At 39.9% G+C, this 22,886-nt stretch overlaps 1 protein-coding gene across 6 annotated transcripts in view; it reads left to right on the plus strand.

Annotated features, from left to right (window-relative positions):
- HERC2 (HECT and RLD domain containing E3 ubiquitin protein ligase 2) overlaps positions 1–22,886 on the plus strand; it is a 101,755-nt gene that overhangs the window by 38,473 nt on the left and 40,396 nt on the right. For 5 of the 6 annotated variants that reach the window (XM_044433102.1, XM_044433137.1, XM_044433129.1 and 2 more), the window contains 29 exons: positions 724–938; positions 2,470–2,602; positions 2,707–2,834; positions 2,954–3,149; positions 3,519–3,655; positions 5,565–5,738; positions 5,825–5,961; positions 6,368–6,519; positions 7,456–7,647; positions 7,960–8,147; positions 8,252–8,444; positions 9,398–9,580; positions 10,173–10,357; positions 11,316–11,463; positions 11,545–11,741; positions 11,997–12,227; positions 12,815–12,950; positions 13,185–13,328; positions 14,567–14,709; positions 16,459–16,726; positions 17,374–17,516; positions 17,686–17,784; positions 18,840–19,008; positions 19,098–19,223; positions 20,503–20,611; positions 20,836–20,975; positions 21,514–21,704; positions 21,945–22,050; positions 22,181–22,272. In XM_044433102.1, coding sequence (XP_044289037.1) covers positions 724–938; positions 2,470–2,602; positions 2,707–2,834; positions 2,954–3,149; positions 3,519–3,655; positions 5,565–5,738; positions 5,825–5,961; positions 6,368–6,519; positions 7,456–7,647; positions 7,960–8,147; positions 8,252–8,444; positions 9,398–9,580; positions 10,173–10,357; positions 11,316–11,463; positions 11,545–11,741; positions 11,997–12,227; positions 12,815–12,950; positions 13,185–13,328; positions 14,567–14,709; positions 16,459–16,726; positions 17,374–17,516; positions 17,686–17,784; positions 18,840–19,008; positions 19,098–19,223; positions 20,503–20,611; positions 20,836–20,975; positions 21,514–21,704; positions 21,945–22,050; positions 22,181–22,272 — 4,655 coding nt within the window. The remainder of the gene's footprint in view (positions 1–723; positions 939–2,469; positions 2,603–2,706; positions 2,835–2,953; positions 3,150–3,518; positions 3,656–5,564; positions 5,739–5,824; positions 5,962–6,367; positions 6,520–7,455; positions 7,648–7,959; positions 8,148–8,251; positions 8,445–9,397; positions 9,581–10,172; positions 10,358–11,315; positions 11,464–11,544; positions 11,742–11,996; positions 12,228–12,814; positions 12,951–13,184; positions 13,329–14,566; positions 14,710–16,458; positions 16,727–17,373; positions 17,517–17,685; positions 17,785–18,839; positions 19,009–19,097; positions 19,224–20,502; positions 20,612–20,835; positions 20,976–21,513; positions 21,705–21,944; positions 22,051–22,180; positions 22,273–22,886) is intronic. The other variant, XM_044433121.1, reaches the window with a different exon arrangement.

A 22,886-nucleotide genomic window follows, 5' to 3' on the forward strand; every position in this document is an offset into this window, starting at 1 on the left:
GTTGTAGTAATTCATTTCAAAAGCAAGATCTAATTAGGTAAGTTTGCAAAAAAAAACTACTATCTCAAGCAAAATTATCCTTACATCTCATTAGTATGTCCTTTGCAACTTGTAAATGTAATTTCAATGGTGGGCCTAGCAAACCTGGAAGGCACTGTTTAAATAATTATGAGGCTAAATAAAGGAATAGCAAGGGAAAGACCTTAAAATTTGCTAAAGTAGGGAGTTAAATTGCCTCCCTAGTTAAGAACTATAATAGGGAGAGAGCTCAGTGACACAACACTTGCTTTGCTTCAAGAAGTTCATGAGTTCAGTCCTTCGCATCTCCAATTTAACCAAACAAGCAAGTCTTTGGGTAGCAGAGAATTACTTTTGCTATAGACTGTAGAAAACACTTGCAGTTGGCATAGGCTGAGTTGGGCTAATAGTCATGCTTAATATTAGGAATACTCATTTGTCTAGATTTATTGGAAAGAATAATTTTGAGACTAAACAGGAAATTGGCTGTCACAAAATTCTACATTTCTGAAGAAGTCGCCTGTAGTATTTGTACTTCACAGTTTTCCCAAGGTAGATATTTTCCCTTTTTTAATTAAATATAAACAATGTTTTATTGCATTATGACCTGTTTTTCAAGACTGTAAATACATTATGATTAAATAAGCAATTACATAATATATAATAGGGATATAATAATAGCAATATACTTTTATTCTTTTGTAGAATGGTTGAAGTCCTCTATTTTCTCTGGAGGCTTGCAAACTAGTCAAATACATTACAGTTATAATGAGGAGAAAGATGAAGACCATTGCAGCTCTCCTGGTAACACTACTCCTAACAAGTCAAAGCTGTATTCCCATCGGCTGACTTTGAGTGACCACTCACAGCCATTTCTACAAGCAATTGCAGACAACAGTATCCAGGATCATACTGTGAAGGTAACACTGCAGTGTTGTAAGGGCAAAGGCTGACAGAAGCCAGCAGTTTTTCCCTCCCCACTGGCTTGCAGCACTTTGTCTTGAGGGGTCTAGACAGGGTTTCCCAGCTTGGCAGCTGTGGGTATCTCCAGTGCTCTTCATTTCCTACCCTTTAAAATAATAATAAACAATTGAAAAGCATTGTGATAATAGTTTGTCCTGTTTTTGAACCTGCCCAAGACCAGCAGTTCAGCAGGCAGGAAGCAAAAGTGAGCTAGAGTTAGAGGCTAGGAAGGGGGAAAAGCAGTGAGGTGAAGGGAAGTTCACTACAAGTTGGAAGTGGAAAGACCAGCAAGGAAGAGTAATAGTGAGGAAGGATGCTGAAAGAGAGCCAGTGTGGTATAATGGTTAAGAGGGCGGCACTGGGACTCAGGCAATCTGGATTCTATTCTCCACTCAGCCATGGAGCCAGTTCGGTGTCTTTGGGCCACCCACCGACTCTTAGATCAATCTGCACCACAGGCTTGTTGTTGCAAGGATAAGAGTGAGAGGAGGAGGCGAATTAGGTAAACCACCTTGATTTTCTTGGAAGGAAAAAAGGTGGGGTATGAACATAATAAACAAGGCTAAAGGCTGGGAGTGAAAGAACAAAGTGGAAAGGTCTGTTGGAATAGAAGAAGATCTGGTAGGTTAGGAGGCAACTCTTTCCCCCTCCCTTCCAGCCACTATTTTATTTTTCCTCCCCCATACACATATGCACACATCTCTTTTGGTTAGTCAGGCTCCCATGGCAGCCATTATGTGACTAGCTGCAGCTCTGTGGGAGCCATTTTGTGGTTTTGTCCTATGGGACCCTGGTCTAGAGAGGAAGAGAAGGTATGTGGACTCACCCAGATCTCAGGGTGGTCATTGTTGTTTTGAAGCTATAAGACTCTTTCCTCAGAGGATGAGGGATTATGGGCAATGGTGGATAAGGGCCCTGGAAACAGTACCATAACTAGAGTGTGAGTTTATTAGGAATTTTAACCAACTGCCTATAGATGCTGATCCTTAGCAACATTTGATTCTCAATTTCCCTATGGGGCACTTCCTGTTATCCCTGTTATTGGAGGCTGAGCAGTTGATTGTTTAAGAAGTTGAAACAGGGCAAAATAACTTCTTTCCAGTATGGATAGGAAAGCCAGAACAATTCAAAGGGGGAGGTACGGCAAATCAGTAAAAGGGCCAGGTGTCCACATTCTGGTGTGTGTTTTGTTTGCCTGTCATTCATTTCCAGTCTGCTCTCTTTCTTTTAGCTCCTTTTAATTTTGGAAGTAATGCTGATGAAGTGCAAGAAATCCCTTTGGCCCAACTGTTTTACAGGATATTTCTCTTTCTTTGTGTCTTTCTTTCTGTACACCAGTCAAGGATAATATTTAAGTTCCTTAGCCCAAAATAGAGTTACTACATAACTCCAAATATTTAATTTTTAATTTAAAAATTCATGTCTATTTAAATTCACAGAGTATTAGGCTGTAATGATTTTCCACTAAATGTATATACTTTTGTGCAGGATTTCTTATGTCAAGTGGAGAGATACTGCAAACAGTGTCACTTGACAACACCAATTACATTCCCACCGGAGCATCCTGTGGAAGAAGTAGGACGTCTGTTGTTATGTTGCCTTCTAAAGCATGAAGATTTAGGTATTGATGTTTGACAAGAATTATCTTAAAATTATGACTGTATTATTTGAACAATTTGTTGAATATTACAGTGAGATTATGTCTCTCTGTTTCTGCTCATAAAGGTCATATAGCACTGTCTCTTGTTCATCCTGCTATGTTGGGAGTTGACCAAGTTAAACACCGAGTACTTCCAAAATCTGTAGCAGACGTGTGTCGTGTTGTCTATCAAGCAAAATGTTCTTTGATCAAGGTAAGAATCAAGCAATCAAACAACCCTCCTCCCCCATACCATTACTTAGCTGAAATAGTGGTTAGTGTTGCCTTAGGAACAGAGTGACCTGCTTCCACTACTATTGTTTCCATTACTAGACTCATCAGGAGCAAGGAAGATCTTACAAAGAAGTCTGTGCTCCTGTAATTGAACGTTTGAGATTCCTCTTCAATGAACTACGTCCAGCAGTGTGTAATGACCTCTCCATCATGTCTAAGCTTAAAAGCCTAAGTTCTTTGCCTCGATGGAGAAGGGTAGTTCAGAAGATAATTAGAGAGAGAAGGAAAAAGAGAGGTAAAAGTATTTTGAAATACAATGTTTGGTTGGAAGCACTGCAGTATGTGGATTTTGTTGACATATGGTATAATGTGGTGGATTTTTTCTTATTTCCGAAGGAAGGTTTCTTCATTGTTGTCAGGTGCCAGGTCCATGCAGATTCCATCTTGTTATTTCAAACACTCAGTGCAGTTATAAATTGGGTAGGCACAGAAAGAGATGTGGTCCCCTGAATATGTTTAACTATGAACATCCCATTTTGGATAAAGCGAGACAGTTTTTCATAAAGCAAATTAGTTGACTTATCTTTTGTGGAACTGTAAACCTTTCTTGTATTGGCTAATAACAGTGTGGTGTGTTTTGGATTCCCTTTTCCCCCACTGCTAGTCCCTAAAAAGACTGACTCTTCTGATGTAGAAGAAACCAAAATTGGGAATGAGGGGAGTGATTTGGAAGAGCCATGTGTCATACCTCACAGCCCTGTGACTGCTGATAAAAGACCATTGCCCGTCAAATCACCAAAGGTATTGTATCCAGCGTGAAATATGGACAAATTGCATAGTACCTGCCAAGTGTTCAGAATATGCATACCTGGCAGTTGAATGTCAAAGAGTACATGTGCATTGTAGAATCACTGGGCCAGACCCTCTCGGACTTCATCCCTCTAGTGTTGGCAGACTTCCTTGTGTGCTTAGCCTGGTACTACAAAGCAAGCTGAGCCAAGAAGTCTGAATGTTCCTGGACCCCTGGTCGTGCAATTGGCAGCCTTCCCCATCAGGAGCAGCTACAGGAAAGGGGCGCTGTGAGTGGGTCCTGGTGATCAGCCTGGCACATGCAGGAAAGAGGTGTGGCAAGTGGGCACATCAGTTGCCTTCCCGCTCTTCCTGATGCATGTTGCCAGTGACAGTCAGCACACATGTGGAAGGCAGTGCTGTGGGCCAGGTGCCCTTCCTGCTAAGGGGCACTGCTCAGTTCCTGGCAAACAACCCATGAACGCTGTGCTTACCAGGAACTCAGGCTCTTGGTCTCTGTAAAGAAGACTGGGGCCTAGAGTATTGAGCCCAGGGCAGCCAACAGATTCCCATCCTGAAAAGGATTCCTCACACATCCCTACTTCATGGCATTCTGAACTGATAATTGTGGGTATCCATTTAGAAATGGCTTGGGTGCAGATAATCCCTGGGTTACAAACAAGTTCCGTTTCTGAGAAAATGGAAATTTGTATTTAAGTCAAATTTGTATGTAAGTTGGATCATGTATGGTCAGCCCTCCACATTTGCAGGGGTTCGGAGTGCAAAACCCTTGCTAAAGTGGAAAAGCCACGAACATCTGTACCCCCACAGCTCACCAGTGTCTCTTCTTTGCAGCAAGGAAATAAATGCTAGTGGGATTTCCCTCTCCAGATAGGTGGGGTAAGGAGGGAAGCTTTGGAGATCTCCTTCTCTCCCCTTTCACTTCTTCTGTCTCTATGGCAATGATGATTTTCCGCAGTAATTTCTTAAAATTAATTGGCTTTATGACAGTTTGTTCCTAAGTATGGGTTGTATGGAACTCAGAGATTTGTAACTCAGAGACTGCCAGTATTCTAAATTTGGGGCTCACGCTTTTGTGTGCTGACACAGTGTTGCATACTTTCTATATGAAGATGAAAGTTGTGCATGTAGACCTACTTGTGGGGACACTTTTGTCAAACAGTCTCTTATATAATATGTCTGATGTTCAGGAGTCTGTACAATTCCTTTATTATTACACAGGATGGATCTGGGGCCTGTTGAATATGTGAACTAGCTTTGAGTCTTGGATAAATTGTCTTTGACCTGGTTCTCATGTTATGACAACCCATGGCTAAAATAACTGATGGGTTGTCATGCACGAGCAGGAGAAGACGGGCATTCTTGCCTGCAACATACTTGCTTCTTCTGCTTTCATTGAGCAACCCAAAAATCAACTCAGCAACTCAAAATTGCCCCCTGCCAATTGTGACAAGTGTGATTAGAAGCTAATCAACCCAGCTGTTAACCCATTGCTTGTTATTGGGCTAACCACCAGGTTCAGCAGGAGAAAAGTGGAAGAGGTGGTCAAGCTGCCCGCAGCATGCTTCTGTGTTCTCAACATCCTATCAGTTTGTAAACTCAAGGTTATGTGCAGGTAGCCTCTTCGTGGAATAAATGCAGATTCTGGATACCATTGTTGATCTTTCTTTGTGCTTATTGTATACTATACTGTATTTTGCTTGAGGAATTCAATTTCTTTTAAGTTAAAATTTATCATGCATATAAGTATGTTGCTGAGAATGGACAAATCTGTGAAGACTTCCCTTGACTTTGGGACTTGAGTTGTATATGTTAATTTGCCATTTTGGAGCACACAGTATTTTCAGTCTGAAGTCTTGAGTTATTAATTTGTAATGTAAATATGCATTTAATTTTCTAGGATAAATGGCAGCCACTGATAAATACAGTTACAGGGGTTCACAAATACAAATGGCTGAAACAAAATGTCCAAGGCTTATATCCTCAGTCTGCTCTTCTCAACACCATTGTTGAATTTGCTCTAAAGGAAGAGCCTGTTGATGTAGAAAAAATGAGGAAGTGCTTACTGAAGCAGGTAAACCATGGCTTGTTTTGTGTCCCTGAAGCCTTTCTACTTAAGACACCTTCAGAAAGATGATCTTTACCTTATCTGTTTTGCAGCTAGAAAGAGCTGAAGTTCGTTTAGAGGGAATTGATACTATTCTAAAGTTGGCAACCAAAAACTTCTTGCTACCTTCTGTGCAATACTCTATGTTCTGTGGATGGCAAAGACTTATTCCAGAAGGAACCAATATAGGGTAATTTCCTCCATAGTTTCTTTAAGACTAATTGTACCCTTCATGGTGTTGGGTGGAATATAGGATCAAGCACAGAGAATTTAGAATGGGGACAAGGAGATACTTGTAGTACCATGTAAAAAGAGGGATTGCTTTGGCTCCAGTGCCGTATTTATGTTCCATGGGAATACTTGGTTTCTCTGGAGCTGAGACAAGATTGCATAAGGAAACTGTTGTAAATACAAAGACATGAGGTTTTTGAGGGCTTTTGAAAAAAGCAGATTGAAGCTTTGCTCTGCTTTCCTGGAGTTAAGTTAATTTTGTAGCACTTTGCAGCAGCACCTTCTTATTCTGCTACATTATGTAATAAGGTAGGGTATAGTTTTGAAGACTCTCAAACCATGGTCTTTCCTTTTAACGCACAAAGGGAACCTTTAACAGACTGTTTAAAGGATGTTGATCTGATTCCACCCTTCAATCGGATGCTTCTGGAAGTTACTTTTGGGAAACTGTATTCATGGGCTATTCAAAATGTTCGGAACATTTTGCTGGATGCTAATAGCAGGTTCAAAGAACTAGGTGAGTTTCTCCAATTCTTTGCTTTAAACTCTGTTACTTGGAAACCTCATTAATTGGTCCTTTTGCATTGTTAGTTGGGTGCAAGTTATTTTTATGGAGTTTCAAAATTTTCATTTTTGTACATCTTGGACAACAGTCACAATATCCTGCCTGTACAGTATCCATCTATAAAGTTGGATAGTTCTGTCTTTATAGTGTAACCGCATAGCCAGATGAGGCCGAGAGTGAGATTATGTGCCTGGGTGATGCTGCATTACGCTATCTTCCCTGATTGTTTCTAAGTTGTTCTTGTCCAAGATTGGCAGACTTCCAGTTTGCAAGGTGTATTCTTCATTTACTAGAAAACAGAGATCCACCATCTGGAATTTTGAATAAAAGAAATACATTTTTCTTTTATTCTGTGACCTAAACATAGATCACAGTCCTTTCACACTCACATCCCTTCCTGGTTACCGCAATAATTCTTCATGTTAGAAGTACAATTGAAATCTCGGTGTTTATTACGTGGTTGCATCATTTTATTGTTATTTTTAACAGTTGGCAGAAATTCTTGACGATCATCATCACCAAGATGATTCTGGCTCATCTTCTATGAGTCCCTGGATTAGTTTCTTTTGAGAAGGATGGAGAGAAGGGGAGCTGCTGCTATGCATACTTTGAATAGTGCTTGTAGCTTCAGCTTATATGCTAGTTCTTTGTTTGAAAACCTGAAATGTTAGCAAGTCTAGTCAAGAGAAATACGATTCTGCATTTCCAAACATTATTCAGATTAAATTCTGTTCATGTTTGGAGATTCCACTGTAAATATCCACAGCCAGAGGCAACTTAGTAATAACTTGAGGCAAAATAATAGTAATTATTATTATTATTTAGACTGCTAAAGGCTTCTTACTTGAGCTGATAAATAGCCACTTGCTTTCTTATTTTTCCCACTAGGGATCCAACCTGTTCCTCTGCAAACCATTACCCACGAGAACCCTTCAGGACCAAGTCTTGGGACAATTCCACAAGCTCGTTTCTTATTGGTCATGCTTAACATGTTAACTCTCCAGCATGGTGCAAACACCTTGAATCTTCTTCTCAATTCTGGCATGCTGGCACTGACACAAACCACATTGCGGCTTATAGGTATGTTCTCTATTTTGCAGAGCTGTCTTTATTGTCATTTCACTGATCTGCTTGGAGCACTTGGAGTACTTCCAACAGCCAAACAATGTTTCTCCCATCCATTTTCTGTTTTGGTTTTCAAACAATGCTAATACATCTTTGTGGATGTTGCTTTCAGAAAGGCTAACCTAGATCTCTTGGAAAGCTGAACTAAATTCTGTGTAGCAGTTCTTCAAATATCATGCCTCCTTTCCTTAGACTTCTATTATTTTTGTGTCCATTTTAGAGGGGAATTATAGCCACTAAAGCTCATGATACTTCTTCCTGAATTAGGGCCCAGTTCAGACAACGTTGAAGAAGATGTGCTTGCTTCCTCACGTGGTGCTTCTGCTACAGTCCTAGAAGAGTCCAGGAAAGAGACCACTCCAGTTCAGCTTCCTGTTTCAGGACCTGAGTTGGCAGCCATGATGAAGATTGGTACCAGAGTGATGAGGGGCATAGATTGGAAATGGGGTGATCAGGTACTGCTTGTGTTGATTCACTCAGTTTGCTAGATATTCATTTAGTCTATGGTATATCCCTAATTCTCACCCATATGCCAATGCTGGTACTGTTCTTTCTTCAGGATGGTCCACCTCCAGGGTTGGGTCGTGTGATTGGAGAATTGGGTGAAGATGGATGGATTAGAGTTCAGTGGGATACTGGCAGTACCAATTCTTACAGGATGGGAAAAGAGGGCAAGTATGATCTCAAACTGGCTGAACCACCACCTGCTTCTCAGCCTGCAACAGAAGATTCAGACACAGAGGATGATTCTGGTAAGGATGTTCTGGGCTGAACATAGTGGTAACACAATTGCCAAGCAATAATCTGTGATTTGATCAAATATGCTCTGGTTCTTCTTTGTCCTCACAGATTAGCAAAAAGGCACATACACCCTCTATCTCTTTCCAGTGGCTGCCCCTCCACCAGTTTTGATTGAGCTATTTGCCAACTGGTCCTTGGGAGTATGCAAATGTGTTGTATTACAAAAGAACAGAATTTAGAATTTTTTTTAAGTGTGCAAAGAACAGGTTCAGCTGTCCTAACAGGTGTAGTCTCACCTGGTCAGTTTCCTTGTACATCTCAGCTGTCCAAAAGAGCATATAAGTAGAGTAGAGAACTTACCAGGAAAGTAATGGCTGCACAGTTTGTGCTAATTGTACAGTAATGGCCGCACAGCATAATTATGAAGGACTGGAGGAGAAATAATGTAAGAGAATAGAAGGACCCAGTGCACAATTCAGAAGCACTGAAATTTGGGGGTGGGGGCAGGAATGTGAAGGAAGGCAGTGCACCAGAAGAAGGTGTGAGCAATATCTCCCCATTGACAATGTAATCCTCTCCCTTTTGAGTGTTGAATTGACACTTCTCAATGTCCTCTACCATGTTAACACTTCCCTAAGTCTTCAGCCATTCCAGAAATGGGAGATATTTGTGAACCGCCCCGAGGCTTTGTTGCGATGGGGGTGGCATAGAAATGTTTTAAATAAAAAGATAAATAAATAAATATTAACCTCCCAGTGATTTAACAAAGCAAGAATTCTTGGGGCTTCCTTGTAGTTTTGTACGATACCTTCCCAAGTATCAATTTTACTTACCAAGTCATTATGAAGTGGTGCTTGTTTAACAGCATTAAACTAGGTATTCACTAGTTTAGCTTGATCATAAACATAAGCTAATAGGCGTTACTTTTATTGCCTTCTGTCCTTTACTTTGACGCTTGTTTCAGAAGGAGAGCAAGTTGAACGAAATCTCCATCCTACTTCCATGATGCTGACAAGTACAGTGAACCTGCTGCAAACGCTGTGCCTCTCTGCCGGAATCCACGCTGAAGTGATGCAAACTGAAGCAACCAGAACTTTGTGTGGGCTGCTCCGCATGCTGGTAGAGAGTGGAACAATAGATAAATCAAGTAAATACTTGTTCCAGCTAATCACATTCCTGTTCTTACCCTAATGTCAGTTATGTTGTTTAAGGTTAACATTATTTACGTCGTTTCATGTCTTCAGCTGTTCATTTGTTTCAGTAAGTGAGCTTACATGGGGGACTCAAGTGTTCAAAGTAAATATTTCTTTGTGTATTGGATTTGTAGCACTTCACTTTAAAATCAGTATTTTGCTGCAGTAAGATTTTATAGCAGTCTGCTATTATGCTTACCTAAAACTGTTAAAATTCAATATAAAGTACCTGAGTCTGAAGAAGAATGAGTCAAATCAGATAAGCCCTTGTGCCAGTGAAATCGTTCAGCCATGCAATTGACTACTTGCTACCCTTCATTTACTCCAGAGGGTTGTGGAATCCTCAAGGAAGGAAGAGAAGGGAGTTTTTCCCACTCATGCAATATTTGATATCACCCAGTATCTTAATGTTCTATAATATGAAGGCCAATGTATTGGAAAAATTGCTTTACTTTAAAGATAACCATTTGTAGTTAGTATTCAGAACACAGAGAGTTAATAATGCTGAGAAGAGAATGGCACTTGAGTGATTTTGTTTGTTTTCAGCTTCCTTGCCAAATATGATGGTCAATAAAGAGCAGCACAGGAGCTGGTGCACACTGGGATTTATCCGAAGTATTGCACTCATGCCTCAGATGTGCAGTACTCTCAGTACATCACAGTGGATAACTCTGCTAATGAAAATTGTTGAGGGGCATGAATCATTCACAGCTGCATCTCTACAGCGACAGGTAATGCATCTAGTTATGTTTTACGAGTCAGCAGTTGAGTCCTAGAGCAGATTGGAAGCCATGCTTCATATCTTCAATTTGATGCAAGGTCAGTCTTCTCAAAGACTTGCATCGTCCTTCTGCTTTTTCCACCTGCATTATGGTTTTGCTCCTTCATTTAGCCTAGATATAAAAGGGATTTGAAATACAGTTTATTGAAACTAAATTTGCTGGCTTAGAATGCACAGGTACTGGCATGTATCCAAATAATTGCATGGCTCGGTTCATGTGCTGAATGGAAACAATGCTTTCTTTTTAAGCAGCCACACAAAAAAATTGTCAAGCTGTGCTGAGAATCCTTTTGAAATCAAGAGGAAGTGTAAAATAGTTTGTCATGCGGCATGGCAAACCCACAATTCTTAAGAAAAACGAGTTTTTGAAAAATCATCTAGGCATGGTCTAAAACAACAGAGGGCAACCTGGAGTCCACCAGTTTCTTGGAGGGCAACTTTCATAAACTATCATCATTGTTGGTTGTAGTCTAAAATATCTGAAGGTCATCTGCTGTGGACTTTGGATATGCCTAAGGTAGCTCTTTGAACCCTGGCTATTGCACTTCTTGAAACCGGCAAACTTGCATGCACACATCTCCAGCTTCATTACCAGAGGCAACACCTATAATGTTATGCAGCCAAACTTCACAGATTACATACATAAATTTAAAAATGTATATTTTGTACCTTCTCATATTATGATAAAGAGGCACCCTATATTTTTAAAAAGAGGCATATTGGAAGGTTTTTTTCTAAGTAAGCTTTTCCTTTTGTATAAGAAAGTATAAGACTTACACTTATCAGAAGGGCTTATAGTGCTAACTGCTACAACATAACTGTCTAAGTATTCTTACAAAGCTGATTTTTTGTGTTTTCTCAGTGGACGACGGGAGAGTTTTTATTAACTGTTTTTCTTAATCTTTTAGATCCTTGCAGTGCACTTATTACAGGCAGTGCTTCCCTCCTGGGATAAAACTGAAAGGTCAAGGGATATGAAATTCCTTGTGGAAAAATTGTTTGGCTTCCTTGGTAGCCTACTTACTACTTGTTCTTCAGATATCCCACTGCTCAGAGGTGAAAGTTTTTCTCTCTCTCTTATGATCACCATGCAATTGTTTGGGGTTTCCCTTTCTCATTTCTTCTTTTCTTTTGTAGAATCTACTCTGAGGAGGAGGAAAGCCAGGCCTCAGGCCTCTTTGACTGCAACTCACAGCAGTACTTTGGCAGAAGAGATAGTAGCACTGCTGAGGACATTGCATTCACTGAGCCAGTGGAATGGACTCATAAACAAGTACATCAACTCTCAGCTAACCTCCATCACCCACATCTTTGCAGGAAAACAGTCAGAAGGGGTAGTTCCCACATTTTTGAAATCAACTCATTTTTGTTTTAAAAGCAAATAATCGTTAATGAATTTAATCAGATATGCTTATTTAAAATAGCGTTATAATTGATCCTTTTTCTGTGAAATATTGCTTTCTTTCAGTGTTAAGTTTGGTTTAACATAAAATGTATGTGTTGCTCTTTGAAATGTATAAAAATATTTGCATTCTTGGCAAGGGGACGCTCTCTCTATAGCTTATGGTGTTGCTCTCTTTTCTGACTAGGCTGTTTTAGAAGACTTCTTCCCTGACACAGAGAGTCCAGAGGTGGGGGGCCTGATGGCTGTTCTGGCAGTCATTGGTGGAATTGACAGTCGCCTGCGGTTAGGTGGCCAAGTGGTTCATGATGAATTTGGAGAAGGCACAGTGACAAGGATCACCCCCAAGGGAAAAATCACAGTGCAGTTCTATGACATGAGAACGTGTCGAATCTGTCCCCTCAGCCAGCTAAAACCAGTGAGTGCATTTAAGTGATGTCTTGATAGTGATGTGAAGCAACTACACTACACACAGTGTAATGTGTAGTGCTTGGACTACATTTTGTTTGGGGAAGTGTTCTGGCTGATGAGCAGGACCATGTGCATCTTGAAAACTTTTGTTTTTTGTGAAATGCTGGTGGCCTTCACATTCAGGTATGGTGCTTGTTCCTGATATTGTACAAAAACTGTAAAAGTCATCTACAGCACTTAATCTATGGGGCAGAACTTTGGTCTGCTTTGTCTCAGCTGTTTCTCTCATGGAAGTTCATGGGATAGTTCCATTAAAACCAAAGAACTGCATGTCCTACATGGGGTGTGTGTATGAGAGGGATGGAGGAACCCCTGAGGTGGCTTGTTTTTTTCCCTGTGGGAACAGAAATGTGGGGTGCCTGTGCTGCATAGGCCTAGGAGGTTCATAAACTCCAAAGTTGGGAGGGACTTGCTTCTGTTGGAAAGCAAAGGAATAACCACAATTTACTTTCTAAGCTGTAAGGAATTTGCATGATGTTGATGATGATGACGATGATGACAATGACATTCATTACTATTGGGTTTTTTTTTTAGCTCCCTGTGATCCCTTTTAATGTGAATAACTTACCATTCACGGAATCCATGCTGTCTGTCTGGGCTCAGTTGGTAAACCTGGCTGGAAGTAAAGTAGAAAAACACAGAATGAAGACTCCCAGTCAGGGTCTTTCTGGTATGTCTTTCTTGATTTATAGGTCATGTGTTCTCTAAAAGTATACAACCATGAAAGCAAATGGTAATAAAAATGATGATGATGATACCATTGAAGAGAATATTAAAAAGAAGCACTCAAGCTTTTTCTAAAGCCCTTTGAATATGTATTAAAATATATTCAACATTTTATTATAAACATGTAATTGCTTCCCTTTAATTGTGCTAACCAATGATTGTATTATGTTTTGGACAGGACAAATAGACTTGGATTTGCTACGATGCCAGCAGTTAAAACTTTACATTCTAAAAGCAGGCCGAGCTCTGCTTTCTCACCAGGATAAGTTAAGGCAAATCTTATCTCAACCAGCAGTGCAAGATGCTGGCTCAGTTCCCACAGGTAATAGTCTTCTGCTTAATCCCCTTTGTTTGATTAGAATTTTCCTCATTTTTCATGTCTGCCCTCTTCTGTTAAAGTAGGCAGAACAACAGAAGAAGGAGAGGTGTCTCTCAGTGATTACCCTATTTCCTTTCATGACAAACTGTCTGATTTACAGACACTACCTTCTGGCAGGGCATATCTTTTAGAACAAAAGCAAAGAAGTACCTTTTAAAACAAAACTAAAGCTTAGAAGCCTCAGTGGGAGACATGTTTCCTGTCAGTAGTAAAGATGTACTCCCTTCTTATAAAGTTTGTTATATGTTAGATGTGGTTCAGTAATTACCATAAAAACAGAAGGGATGGAGAAGCAAGGTAGGATGAAGAGGTTCATTTCACATCCATCCATTGAGGGGAACTGACAGAGTGGGCAGGACAAGTTAAAAATAAATGAATTGCTGGTTTGCTACCTCAATCTAGGGTTACATTTAGCTTGTCTACAAGCTGGAAGTAGGCAAGTGTAAACTGCAGTGGTACTTTGGCTCACAAACTTAATCTGTTCCAGGACTCTGGTTGTGACCCAAACTGGTTGTGAGCCAAGTTAAATTTCCCCATAAGATTCAATGTAAATAAGGTTAATCCATTCTGTAACTATTTTTTTTAAATCAGAAAAATATGAAGCAAAGTGACAAAGAACAACAAAGATCGCCACCATCTCCCCCCGCCCCCCCAAGCACAAGTGTGGCCATCTTCCTGCCCCTGCAAGCACGACTGTGATCACGCCCGTCATCCCGGTGCACTGGAGGGGGGAGATGGGAGCGATCGCAGGTGCACTGGTGGGGGAGAGACAGGCGCAAACATGGGCATGCTCGGTGGGGGAGATGGCACAGTCATGCTGGGGGGGGAGGTGGCTGAGATCGCGGTTGCGCTCCTGCAGGAAAGACGAGTGTGATCTCGGCCATCTCCCCACCCCCAGCATGATCTCAGCCATCTCCCCACTTGGAATTCGTGACTTGAGTCAACTTTTTAATGAAATTTTTGTTCGCGACCTGATTTGGTCGTGAACTGAGGAGTTCATGAGCCGGGGTACCACTGTACTTCATGTCTCAGAAACTGATTATGTAACACGTTGCTTTCTTGACATATTTGTTTACATTTGAAATGGAACATTTTTGTCAACTACTCTTGGACAGGTATTTTGGTTTTTGGTTTTGCCTGTGGTTGATTCTGTGCCTTAAATCCATTCCTTTTGGTTTAAGATGATGGTGCTGTGGCATCTCCTGATGTAGGAGACATGTCCCCTGAAGGACCTCAGCCTCCCATGATCCTCTTGCAACAATTACTGACAGCAGCAACACAGCCGTCACCTGTGAAGGCAATATTTGATAAGCAAGAACTTGAGGTAAAAATCTTAATTTTCTCCCATTAAGATGTTGTAGGTATTGTTTTATTGTGTTTTACCTTTTTGACCCCTTTCTGTTGAGGTTATTCACAGTTTTAAAAACAACAGCTTCCAATTTTGCAGCCATGGTGTGGGATTATTCTGTCAATTTCACTGTTCAAATTCTCTTCCACAAGTAGCAGGTCCTGCTAAGTCTGTTTCACATTGCTAAACCAGGGAGATTTCATACAGCCAAGGTCTTTCATAAAGACCTGAAATAAGCAGAATGCTAGTTTCTGGAAGGTGGCAGGTTGTCAGAGCTCACATAAGGGAGCCTCATGACTTGCCAGAAAGACAAAATAATTAAGCATTTGAGACTGCTTGTGCAACAGAATTGGCATGGATACTCTGTTGGCTTCTGCATATGATAAAGAAAGAAAAGAGACAGGAAAGGAAGAAAAAATGTAAGAAAACCCAAGTACCATGGTCACTGCATGAAAGGCTCGTAGGAAGGAAAAAAGCCAAGTGGAAGTTAGTCCCAACCAAGCCAGTATAATGCCTTTCCCTCCATTATCGGCAGATGGAATGGCAGTCGGTGGAAATGTTTCTGAGAGCGGAGAAGCCAAATAGTAGTTGCTCCTCCTGAGATAAACAGGTTGAGTTTGTTTCTCTGTCTGTTCTAGTTTAATTATTTCACAGGATAGATTTTTATTCAATTCACACGTGTTTCTTCCTTTACTTAATTTTAATCTTCATGAGTTGTACTTGTACCCACTTTTTATTCCTTGCATGTGTGTGTTTATATTGTTTGTATATGCAAGGCTGCAAGAGTTTCCCTGTAGAGGAAATGCATCTTTCCATTACATTCAATTTCTATGTATTGAATGGTTGAATTCTTAAAATTACATAATATCACTGCTAGGCATAGTTGGGCGTAACAGTATACAATTTGTTTGGAAATCATTTGACAGTATATTGCTTTAAAATAGAATTACCATTAGCTGTAGTTGTATTTTAGTTACCAGTCTTTCATTGCCAGTGGGCACAAATTACATGGAGGAATGCTGAAATTTGAACATGAACACCATGTTAATATTTCTCTTTAGGACACTGATTCCACATTTTATTTTCTGTGTATTCCTATTTATATCAATTAGCTGATGTTATTGGTTAAATAGATTCCAGGAGGCAAGGAGGAAGGAAAAAACAGTCTCATTTGGAATTTTAAGGATGAATAGTTTTATTGTCAAATGGATTTTACAGGCAACATCCGACTTCATCAAATGCCTCTATTTGCATAATTATTTGTTCAGTCTGTGGTTATCCTGAAGCAGAGCAGTGGGTCGTTGTGATAGGAACCTGGCATGGAGGTGTCTGTGTATTTTTGCACTCATCTGAAATTATCTGCAGTCAGGTGCTAAATGCCAGAACAGAAGCTAGAGCCATAGCTAGGACTGCAGCTGTCGGTTGGATTGCAGTAGGTCAATCTTGCTCTATGGACTAGACGTGTCAAAAATTTGTACCCTCTGTTAGTCAGTCTTAGCATTTCTCAAAGGACTTTTATTTGCCAAACAACGAGGCTAGTGGCACATATAACATTTCATTAGATTTGATTCCAGCATCAGATACCAAGGTTTGTGGTTCAGCTCTGAATACTGACATTTTCTAGTTTTAAATGTGCCTCAGAGTTCCTAAGTAAAAACAATTGTGTTTGTATTGTACGTGGAATGTATTTCAGTTACAAAGTGGTTTATGTGTAACTTCTTGTAGGCTGCGGCATTGGCTGTGTGTCAGTATTTGGCTGTAGAGTCTGCACATCCCTCAACTCCCGTCTTCGAGGACTGTAGCTCCAGTGAGGCCACAACGCCGGTTACAGTCCAGCACATCAGACCTGCAAAAGTCAAAAAACGCAAAGTATCCCCTATTCCACCACTTCCAATTGTAGTGCAGCTTATGGAAATGGGATTTCCTAGGAAGAATATCGAGTTTGCCCTGAAATCACTTTCAGGAACTTCTGGAAGTGCTTCTGGGTTGCCAGGTATTTTATGTGTTAGAGTCAACAGGGTGTTAACCAACCATTGGTGTTATTTCTTTGTACTTGAAACTTAGCCATAATACAAAATAATACAATAGCAACATAATACAATGGCAAGGATTAGAGTGCAGTAGACTAGGGATGCCATGATGGTTTATGGGAGGGTCTTGCGGAAGACGATTTTGAGGAACTGAAGGTGCTTAGATGAAGGAAGAGGCTTCTGGACATAAGAGAGCACAATGCTGAGAGAGCGGAAGGGTACTAAATCCAAGCTCACTGCAACGTTTGTTTGAATGTGGGGAGAAAAGGCTTAGATGTGTTGACAATAAGCCCATGGTTGCATTCTTGAAACACAGAACTGTAAGCTATCTACCGGGAAAAAAGAGTAGGAGAAATGTGAAAAGGTACCGACTTCAGTCTTAATCACACTTTGACATTAGGCAGTGATTGAAGAGGAAGTAGCATTTAAAGACAGGAAATTGGATAAAAGTTGTTAAAGGAATGAATAGTTCAAATCCTTGAGGATAACTTGGAGCATCACTGGTATATGAAGTAGGTGGTAAATGTGAAGAAATGTTGATTAAAAAAAACAACCTTCAGCTCATGTGAACAATATTGTTGACGCCAACACTTAGGCTTTTCTATTCTAGGGGTAGAAGCCTTGGTGGGATGGCTTTTGGATCATCCTGATGTTCAAATTACGGATCTCTCAGATGGTGACACTGTATCTGATGAATATTCGGATGAAGAAGTAACGGAGGATGTGGAGGAAGCAGAGGCTGCATATCCTGTAGTAAGTAATAGGAATAAAGTCTTATAAATTGTTTCAAACCAACAGGCAGTGTCCAGTATTTCTGGTACATGTGTCACAACTTTGGGGCAGCAAACCTTTGAGATTTCTTTGCAGAGAATTTAACTTTTATGATGTGGTGATTAGCATTATGCATTCTTTTAAATTGCAGTCCACTGGTGCTGTTGTAACAGAAAGCCAAACCTACAAGAAACGAGCTGATTTCTTAAGCAATGACGATTATGCTGTATATGTGCGGGAGAACATTCAGGTGAGTTTGTCTGTAAAACGTGCATTTGAACAATGCTTCTACCTGTTTGGACGAGATGATATAAGTAGAGTTGCTTTGCTTTTTACTGAAGAGCAATGAAAATTCCTTGTTTGATGATAACATCAAAAGTAACTTTCTTCTTCCATGTGGCCATCGATCAGTGTAGAGCACGTGCTTTACATGTGGCTAGCACCTTCAGGACAGGCTGGAAAGACTCCTACCTGAAATCCTGGAGAGCTGGCACTCGTTAGCATAGGGAGTACTTAATTTAATGGACCAGTGTTTTGGTGCTGTATAAGGCAGTATCTTACATTCCTGGTCCTGGGTTGCAGGGAAATAATTTAATTGGATTTGAAGACTTTGATGTAGGGCCACCCCATTTATTTATGCAGTACTTTTACTGAGAATAAGAATCTAAGGTTCCATATTTGATACTGAGAGGAGAAATCTTCCCCCAGATCAGAACTAGAATATTATTTTTTTCTCTCCAGCATGTGGCCTGGACGATACAATAAGCTGTGGCTGAGCAAAAGTCCAAGTGAACTTTTGCAGCCTCCTTCATCTATGAGGTAGAGGGAAGGGCATACGGTTGAGGCTTTCTGTGACTTATTCTTGCTCATTCACGTGATGCCAAATAAATATGATTTAATGTAGTGTATGAACTAAGTCACTTACTGCTTTTCTAAAACTATTTCTCAGACCATGCATATACATATGGCCCAAATGGTTCCTGGATTTGCTTGAGGCTCTCTGTAATGTGGTTGATTTTTGTAGCATATGCTTCCTCAATATCTCAGTAGGGTAGCGATTCTGTCCATATCTCAGAGGTTTTCCATGTACCTGTCTAGTTTAATTGCTCAGTCTGCACGTTTTTAAAGTTGGGTGACTGTGTATGCAAAATATACAGATGTGTTTTTGACAGGTGAGTAAATGATGACATGTTTTCTAAACGAATAGCCCCTTTCTGTAAAGTTAAGGGACATCTGTCCTATATTGGGTAGGTAATTAAATACTGAGCTACTTGGAGTGCTATTGGTTCCATTCTTTGTTCTTAGGTGGGGATGATGGTTCGTTGCTGTCGGACGTATGAAGAAGTTTGTGAGGGTGATGTGGGCAAAGTTATTAAATTGGATCGTGATGGGCTGCATGATCTCAATGTTCAATGTGACTGGCAACAAAAAGGTGGCACTTACTGGGTCAGATACATCCATGTTGAACTTATAGGTAAGCTGAAATATTTAACTGAACCCAAGTATATCTCTCATGCATTCAGAATCCAAACACATCGATAACATTCTGTTGCTAATTTATAGGGTTTCCACCACAGAGTTCTCCCTCGCACATAAAGATTGGTGACAAAGTGCGTGTTAAAACCTCTGTTACTACACCCAAGTACAAATGGGGATCTGTGACCCACAGGAGTGTGGGAGTTGTGAAAGGTACTGTGTATGATTAAATTACAAATGTGACTCAATGTGTTGTGCATAATGATGTATTTTGTAATTGTAGAATAGTAATGTTGCCTGAAAGTTAACATTTGACAATTTGGAAGGTGTGGTCTCTCACTGCACACACTTTCTTAATGCGTTTGTCAATATGTATGAAAGTTATTGGCTTGGGTCTAGTAGATACGCCATCACATTCATGGAACACACTTTTGTTCATGTTGGTGCCATGCAGTATTTGCCACTTCCTCCCCCCTTGCTTTCTCTTACGACATCTTGCACTGTTTGAATCCTCAGGAGTAGCTTTTTTCGGCAAAAGGAAGCAGCAGCCAGCAACTGAGGAGATTCATTCTGTGACTGGAATTCTGATCACAGAAGATCCAAACTATTATTTAAGTTAATCTCAAAAGTACAGTTGCCTGTTGAAAAATAAGAGTGGGGCTTGGCATTTCTGTAACTTCCTCTTTTAGTTCATATCAAGGAAGCATTACTAATGAATAATGCAGAGCTGTGTTTCACTTTGTCATTCTGGTAGGCACATGGGGCAGTGCTCCACCTGTTCCTGCAGTCCAGATTACATAGAAGGAAAAATGCAAAATCGCTTCTTTGGACCTTCCTCCTGATGTGTTTCAGGGAATTTTGGCACAGGGCACTTTCAAAGAGTTGTATGCAACTTGATGTAATGAAGTGTCATGTATTGTATTTCCAAAATAAAGTGATAATAAATAAATAAAATATTCCAGTTGTTCCTGCGTTAGGTGCTTAAACATAGGTTTGCATTCTGTTGATGCTCATTACAAAAATAGAACTAAAAGTATCTGTGCGTCACGTATATGAACTAAATTGTTTCCTATGCAAAGTAATTGACCTGATTTGTGCACAAGCCATGATTTGCCATGGCCTATGCCAGGTATGTTCCACATCTATTTTGATCATGCTGGTTGGGGATCATGCTGGCCGTGTAACATTAAAACCCAGACACTGTAGGCTAATTGGGAATTAAAATCTCAAGCTTAGCCTACAATTAGTAGGTTAGGTTAACCCTAACCTATGGATATTCAGAAGGGCTATGAAATGTGTCCAGCAGATGCCATAACTCCTAATTCATAATTTGCCACTGTTAGATCCAAACAGTCCCAATATTTCAAATCAAGACTACTGTTATATTGCTAGAATTTCACAGATTCAGAGGTTTAAAAAAAAAGTAGGAGAAGTCATTTATTGACATGAGTGTCCTGTTACAGTCCATCTAATCTTCTTTTTTTTATCATAGCTTTTAGTGCCAATGGTAAGGATGTCATTGTTGACTTTCCTCAGCAGTCTCATTGGACTGGATTATTGTCAGAAATGGAACTTGTTCCTAGTATTCATCCTGGGGTTACGTAAGTTTAATATTTATTCCTTTCACCTTTTTTGTGTTCTTCTGAATTGTTCATATTTTACTTCCGTAACATAAAACTTGGACTCATTTATTCCACAAGATGGCAGCATGTGAAAACCCAAAAGAGGGAAAAAATCTTTAAAATGCATAGAACAATAATTTGCTTCTATTAAATTTTCTAAAGCAATGTTGCTAATATAGTGATTTTATTTTTGTTACAATTAGGTGTGATGGTTGTCAGATGTTTCCCATTAATGGACCTAGATTTAAGTGCAGAAATTGTGATGACTTTGATTTCTGTGAAACCTGTTTCAAAACCAGGAAGCATAATACACGGCACACTTTTGGCAGAATAAACGAGCCAGGTATATTTTCATTATGGTTTAATGAAATCTCAGCTCCAAGAGACAGTTATGTATGCCTCTATTATAGATACATTTTTTGAAATTTCATTTTCATAGCTGTTCCATATAACTTATTGCACCTCCTCTTTTAGGAAAACCTGACAGTTTTGCAGAATTCTTTCTTATGCACAAAACTGTAGGATGAGCTGAGTATAATCTCAGGAACTATGACCCAGTGTGCACAATGTGGCAGCCATTTTTCACTTGTTTAATGCAGGAATTGTCGAGATGATTAGAGCAGATGAGTTAATGCAACAGCAATCCATGGGTAATTGCTGGGTTAACTCTGGATTGTTTAACCCAGAACCAACCCAGAAGTCTGGGTTTATCCCAGGAACAGTGGAAATGAGCATGTGACTCATATGCTCCATTCTGCGCCCACAACCCAGGAACTGTCATGAAGTGTGAACTGCATGAACTACAAACACAGCTAGCTGCAAAAAATGGTGGGCTGTTGAATAGCTGTTTTAAAACTTGTAACACTAGCGCTTTATGATAGGTCAGTCTCCGGTATTTTGTGGCCGTTCTGGAAAGCAGCTGAAGAGACGGCATAGTAGTCAGCGTGGAATGCTGCTGGATGACTGGTCAAGAATTGTTAAAAATTTGAATGTATCATCCTCTGTGAATCAGGCTTCGCGTTTAATTAATGGAGGGGAACAGTGTTGGCAGTCTTCTGGTTCACAAGGAAAGGTAAGTTTAAAAGGAAAAAAAAGGGAATTTTCATTTGTATGCAGTTGTCCCTTATTATTTGTTAAAAGTAAAAATCAGGTGTAACCTTTTTAAAGAATGTGTATAGTCTTTACTGAATTACAATAAAGACTATGGACTTATAATTCTTGAATTATAAAACTATTTTGTTCACATAAGATTACAGGTCATAACATGTCTTCAGTGGCTTTTATTGAAGGGTATGTCTTCAATCTTTTCTAGCACTGGATACGTTTAGAGATTTTCCCTGATGTCCTGGTACACAGACTGAAAATGATAGTGGATCCTGCAGACAGCAGCTACATGCCCTCTTTAGTTGTGGTTTCAGGTATGGGACTATCAAAAATAAACAGTTCTCTTATTGATCAAACACTTGTTTTGTTTACCATAATACTGGAATACTGAAAAACATCTGTCAGATAAAAATAGTTTAGTACGAATCTTCAATTGTTTTACAGGTGGAAGCTCTTTGAACAACCTGATAGAGCTGAAGACAATCAACATTAATCCTACAGACACTACAGTTCCTCTTCTTGGAGATTGCACTGAGGTAGGTACCTGTTGGCTATAGGCAGTTCATGAGGAAAGTGCAAACATTTTGGGCCTGCAGCAGAGTCTAAGACTTGGAGAAGGATTACCAATTAGCAAAACTTCTTTATATTTTCACATGTGATTAGACAGTCATCTGTATTAGTGTTCATGACTTGTGCTGTGGAATGGATGCTATATTCTATCTTAGTTAATGTCATGGTTAGCATTGTCTTTTTAGCAGTAGTTTGTCTTGCCTGTTCTTTCGCCGTGATTTCAGATTTCACAAATATTTTTGTCTTTAAAAGATTTAAATACTTGCAGTTCTCGAGAAAGTGACTTTTATTTTCTAAAGGTTTAGTTATATTTTGTTATATAAATGTATGTCTGTGAGTGTTGTGTTGGCTGGGTCTTTCTTTACCAAGAAACCATTCTGCAATGTTTTGTGAATCATGATAATTTGTGTACTATGTAATGAGGGCAGTGGATGGGGCAGGTGTATCTAAAAAAAAACCTTGACTAAAGAAGAAGAAAAGGAAGAGTGACCCTTTCCTTACCTTTTTGTACACATAGGAATGCTGCTGCTTCCTTCAAAGCAAAACCCATTTGAGTCAAACAATATGTTTTTCCCCCACT

Source organism: Varanus komodoensis, unplaced genomic scaffold (assembly GCF_004798865.1).
Source record: "Varanus komodoensis strain SLA01 unplaced genomic scaffold, ASM479886v1 scaffold1, whole genome shotgun sequence".
Taxonomy (NCBI): Eukaryota; Metazoa; Chordata; class Lepidosauria; order Squamata; family Varanidae; genus Varanus; species Varanus komodoensis.